Consider the following 5,673-nt stretch of genomic DNA (forward strand, 5'->3'; position numbering starts at 1 on the left):
TTTTTAAGGCAGGGTCTCGCCCTGTCGCCCAGGCGGAAGAGCAGTGGTGTGATCACAACTCACTATAGCCCCGACTTCCCGGGCTCAAGTGATCCTCCCGCCGCAGCCTCCACGCCAGGTTAGTTTTTTTGTATTTTTTTGTAGAGTAGATGAGGTCTCGCTTTGTTGCCCAAGCTGGCCTTGAACTCCTGGGCTCAAGCGATCCTCCTGCCGCAGCCTCCCAAAATGTTGGGATTGTGGGCCTGAGCCACCGCGCCGGGCCTACTATTTTTATCTTATAGAAACAAAAGAACGGGGGAAACTGAGGCTGGGAGACAGTAAGTAATTTCCCTAAGGTTCCACAGCTATTGAGTGGAGCCGCGATTTGTGGAACGAAATGAATGAAATCGATGTGGCAGCGGGCCCGAACGCGCCGGGTCGGTGAAGCGGCGTAGAGGCGGAGCGCGCAGCTCACACCCGGCGGCCGCGGTTTCCAGGAGGAAACGAGGGTGCTTTGGTCACTGCGCGTGGCGCCTCCGCGGAGACCCCGCGCTGCCATTCTCGGCCACTGCTCAGTCCTCGGCTGACAGGAAGCAGGAAGTGGCGGCGGGCGTCGCGAGCGGTGACATCACGGGGCGACGGCGGCGAAGGGCGGGGGCGGAGGAGGAGCGAGCCGGGCCGGGGGGCGGCTGCACAGTCTCCGGGATCCCCAGGCCTGGAGGGGGGGGTCTGTGCGCGGCCGGCTGGCTCTGCCTCGCGTCCGGTCCCGAGCGGGCCTCCCTCGGGCCAGCCCGATGTGACCGAGCCCAGTGGAGCCTGAGCAAGGAGCGGGTCCGTCGCGGAGCCGGAGGGCGGGAGGAACATGACATCGCGGAGGTGAGGAGCCCCGAGGGGCCCGGCCCGGGCCTCGGCCCGGCCCCCGTCGCGCTCGGTCAGCCCCGTCCGGAAGGGGGCGCCCCGGCCGGGCTTCGGACTGCCGTCCCGGATCGGGTTGGGGGCAGTTCCCTTCTCGTCCCCTCGCCCTCCCGGGGCCGGGGGCTGGCCCCGCCGCGCCCCCACCCCTCGGGTCCCCATTCATTTCCTGCCTCCCCGAGTTCCGGCTGCGGCAGCCCAGGGGATGCCCGTCAGGCCCCGGGCAGGTAGAGCCGCCGAAGGAACCACGGGCGCCAGCGGCCCGGCTCAGCGCCGCATTCCTGACCCATTGCCTCATGAGAATTGCCTCATGGTGATTCCGAAATAACCCTGCTCACTTGGGGAGGCTCCTTGGGACATGAGAGCGGAGTTGCGTGGGGCCGGACCCTTAGTGGTCTAGCCGTTTTGGGTCACTGTGCCACTTGCGTGCATTTGGGGACTTTACGCAGGACCCCTGACGCTTTTACATGCCCCTTTGTGTCTTCTTTTTCTCCCACCCCTCACGTGCCAGAAATGGAAAAACTGACTGTATGTGCAGCCACTAGAAGTATTTCCTTCCTCTGCGATCTTCGCTTTGGGAGATGGAAAGGAAGGGAGCCACGTCTCGTTATTTAATCCTTCACTGCAACCGTAAAGTCAGGTCACTTTACTGGTACCCGTTTTATGGATGAGGAAACCGAGGCCCAGAAGTTACGTGCTGTAAATGACAAGATTTGAAACTAAGGAGGGTTAGTGAGTTAATGAGATCCTTTGAAAGGTCAGGGTAAATACTACTACTAATAGCTAACATTTGCTTAGTTCTGACGGCCCTATCAGATGGCTATTATCCTCATTGTAAAGATGAGTAAACCGAGATTCAAAGGTTAAGCAAATTGCCTCACAGCAAGTAGGTGGTGGAGACAGAATCCCTACCTTTAATCAGTATGTTGCTTCTATTATTTTGTAACTATTGCTAACCATTTGTAAGCCTTAATTTTGTTGTCAAACAGTAGTATGACCTGTTGTTTTCAGATAATGATCCTGCTATTTCGTATGGTCACTGTATATACTACTCACACTTAAGACCCATTATCTATTCTTTTCCGTGGTTGTTCAATTATGGTCACTGTCTTAGACATTTAAAAAAACGATTCAAGCTATTGGGGCTATTTGAATGAGACTTTTCAGAATATTAGGAATGTCTCCTCCAGACACACCTGCCATATTATTCACACATGGATCTGGAGTTTAAAAAGGGGAGGAAAAAGAAAACTGAGAACTGGTAGAAAGTGAGTGACTTGGACAGGTCTGTTGGCAAGTGTTTACAGATCTGGGTAATATATAACTGCATTTCAACAGAACAGTGTATAGCCTCAAATGTTCTAATTCTTTAGGGAGCTTTTAAATAAAACAGTTGTCTATTCTTTAATCTGTCAAATAGTCATTGAGCCTTTTGTTCTGGTGTCTGCTCTTCCAGACAAGTAAGGATCTGCTGCTTTAGGAGACAAAAAGAAAGGGGGTTGGGGTTGGGAAAAGGTCTGGGGAGTAATAGACCCTGCATTGTCCAGTTTGTTGGTTTAGAAGCAGAGAAGTGTGGGCATAGTCAAAGCAGCGAGTAAGTGGTAAAGATGACAGTTTGAAAATGGAGCAATGACTTCTCCCCTCCAGCTCTGATATTGTGCACCGCCCAAAAAGCCAGATTATGAACATAATACACATAATTTTGAATGATTTTTTTTTTTTTGGATTGTGAGTCTGTTTTATTGTGAGCCTTAATAAGGTATAAATGACATATAATAAATTGCATATATTTAAATGTACAATTTCATCAGTTTTGACGTACATATACACTTGGGAAACCACCACCACAGTCAAGATAATGAACACATCTACCACCCCTTGTGATTTTGCCTCGTGTTCTTTATAATCCCTCCTTTGTTCTTAGGCAGCCACTGTTCTGCCTTCTGTCACTATATATTAGTTTGCATTTCCTAGAATTTTATTTTTAAAAAATTTTAAAATTGTTTGAATAGAGATGGGATCTTGCTGTGTTGCCCACGGCAGTCTCAAACTCGTTTGTTCAGGTAATCCTCTCACCTTGGCTTCCTGAAGTATTGGGATTATAGGTATGAGCCACCCTGCGCAGCTCTAGAATTTTATTTTATTATTATTGTTTTTATTATGGTTTTTTTGAGATAGAGTTTCACTCTGCTGCCCAGGCTGGAGTGCAGTGGTGCAGTCACTGCAGCCTTGATTTCCTAGGCTCCCTTCCTCAGCTTCCTGATTAGTGGGGCTACAGGTGTGTACCACCACACCTAGCTAATTTTTGTATTTTTTTGTAGAGAGAGGGTTTTGCCATGTTGGCCAGGCTGGTCTCAAACTCCTGTGCTCAAGCGATCCTCCTGCCTCGGCCTCCCAAAGTGCTGGGATTACAGACATGAGCCACTGTGCCCAGCCTTCAAATTATTTTAACCTAGTATTAATTCATTCAATAAGTAGTTTATGAACCAGGCAGGATAAAGCAATAAATTGGGAAATATTGCTATTTTCATGGCTGAGAGAGAGCAGACAAACACATGACTAAATAGGACAATTTTAGGTAGTAATAAATCTAGGATGGAAAAAATCCCACAGAAATGTGAGGATGGGAGAATGCGGTTTGTTTGGATAGGTGATTTAGAGGAGGTGATCGTATGAGCTGACACCTGAATGACAAGTATTAGTCTGAATTTTGTTTTAATTATCAAAATAACTCCTTTTGGGCTAGACTTTTATATGTATCCAGTAATTAAAATGTACTGATATCTCTCAGCATCATAGGTAGGGAAACTAAGGCATTGAGCAATTAAGTGACTCCTCCCTCAATCGTGTAGCAGTGATAGCACTGGATTTAGAATTTGAGGTTGCTTCTCTGCCCTTCTCTGCCTTTGTGAAACCAACAAAGCTGCCTGTATTTTCCCACTCTTCCTTCAGAATGTGTACCTCCTTTACACCTGCTTTTGTTCCTCTGAAATACATACTCGAGGATGAGCTGAGTGGGGCAGAAAATTGAGCTTGTTCTGAGACCGGAGGCTTTTGGTTTATCTCTTGTGGGTCAGGTACATTTTGTCCTGGGCTGTCCCTGGTGGCCATGTTTGTTTATCTCCTGCGGGAGTAAATAAACTTGCTTTGCTGAAAAATAACAGTTCTGTGTCTTTCCAGTGAAACTGGGATGTCTTTATTAACATAGGTCCTGATGTAAGGCCAAATTTTTGGTTCGAGTTGCTCAAGTGTAGAGGCCGCTGCTAAGATAACTTACCCCTCTTATCCCTGGTCACTGTGGAGATGGTTATGAGTGGCACATGATGCTGGAAAAGCAGAGCCAACTCGTGTTTGTAATTGTTCCTAGCAGGCTGTGGTGTACTTTGTTAGGCAGCCACAGTACAATAGAGATACTCAGCTTATTCCCCTTTCCTCTGGGAAACACACACCGCACTTGCCATCTAATGCCAATGTTTTTAAGAAAGAGAGGCAAAAAGTGATGCTGGCAGGGTCTCTGGGAGTTGTGGACCCCAACCAAGGGTTAGAGACCCTGAAATGGATTCAGATGCCCTAAAATGCAGCCCAGTTCATTACTATGAATTTTGGAGGATTGTGTGCCTTGAGCAAATGTGTATATATGACGCTCTTTGACAACACTGAAATAGGAAAAATACTATCCATTTTGTGAGGAACATTGAATTTAGAAAGGGAGACTCACTTTTATGCCAGTATCAATTGAGTTTGATAAAGCTAGTACCAAAATTAAATTTGATTTTTTTTTTTAAATAGAGCCTTAATCCATCATCCAGGCTGGAGTACAGTGACACAGTCTTGGCCCACTGCAACCTCCACCTTTTGGGTCCAAGCGATTCTTGTGCCTCAGTCTCCTGAGTAGCTGGGATTACAGGCATGTGTCACCACGTCTAGTTAATTTTTGTATTTTTAGTAGAGATGGGGTTTCACCATGTTGGTCAGGCTGGTCTCGAACTCCTGACCTCATGATCCACCTGCCTCAGCCTCCCAAAGTGCTGGGATTACAGGTGTAAGCTGCTGTGCCTGGCTACAATGTCTATTTTAAAGATAATGGTTTAAGTTTTTATCATCCCACCGGCCACTCTAATGAAATATCTATCCATACATTGAAGAACTATTTATGGTGGGATTACTATGTGCCAGGCACTGTGCTAGGCATTGGATATTCCAGGTTTTAGGAAATAGCACATGCAAAAGTGCTGAAGTGGGAGACCTCGGAGTGATTGAAGAATAGGAGACAGCACATGTGGGAGCTGTGAGGCTGGGAAGGTGGGAGGTAGGTGGGAATAGACTCCACAGCGATTCTTAATGTCTTTAGTGTCATGTGGACCATGGAGAGAAGTGCAGATTGTATTTTTAGAGCAATGCAAAATCATAGAAGGATGTGATCGGGGAATGGCATGAGCCGATCTATTTAAAAATATTTCTCTGGCTGCTGTGAAGGAAGGATTGTAGGAGGCAGGAGGAGATTCAGGGAGATGAGACAAGTGACGAGAGAGGCTTTGAACTTGGTTATAAGTAGTCTGTGGAAAGTCTTTTTCGGAGGTAGTTTCCGTTTATTGCCCTGTCATCAAAGCAGAGATGCTGACCAATGAAACTCCATGAGAAAATAGTGATTTATAAAGACATAGCTATGCACTACCATTAAAAAGCTGCTTAAAAAAAAGATAAAAAGCCGATTTAACAACCTTTTTTTTTTTTTCAAGATGGGGTCTTACTCTGTCACCCAGGCTGGAGTGCAGTGGCATG

The 5,673-nt window shown here is 47.1% G+C and overlaps 1 protein-coding gene across 4 annotated transcripts in view; it reads left to right on the forward strand.

Annotated features, from left to right (window-relative positions):
• Nucleotides 1-630: 630 nt before the first annotated feature.
• PTPN11 (protein tyrosine phosphatase non-receptor type 11) overlaps nucleotides 631-5,673 on the forward strand; it is a 103,625-nt gene continuing 98,582 nt past the window's right edge. For 3 of the 4 annotated variants that reach the window (XM_017542962.2, XM_017542979.2, XM_017542970.2), the window contains exon 1: nucleotides 631-855. In XM_017542962.2, coding sequence (XP_017398451.1) covers nucleotides 842-855 — 14 coding nt within the window. In that variant the 5' untranslated portion in view covers nucleotides 631-841. The remainder of the gene's footprint in view (nucleotides 856-5,673) is intronic. The other variant, XM_037743696.1, reaches the window with a different exon arrangement.

This window comes from Cebus imitator, unplaced genomic scaffold, assembly GCF_001604975.1.
Source record: "Cebus imitator isolate Cc_AM_T3 unplaced genomic scaffold, Cebus_imitator-1.0 Scaffold8, whole genome shotgun sequence".
NCBI lineage: Eukaryota > Metazoa > Chordata > Mammalia > Primates > Cebidae > Cebus > Cebus imitator.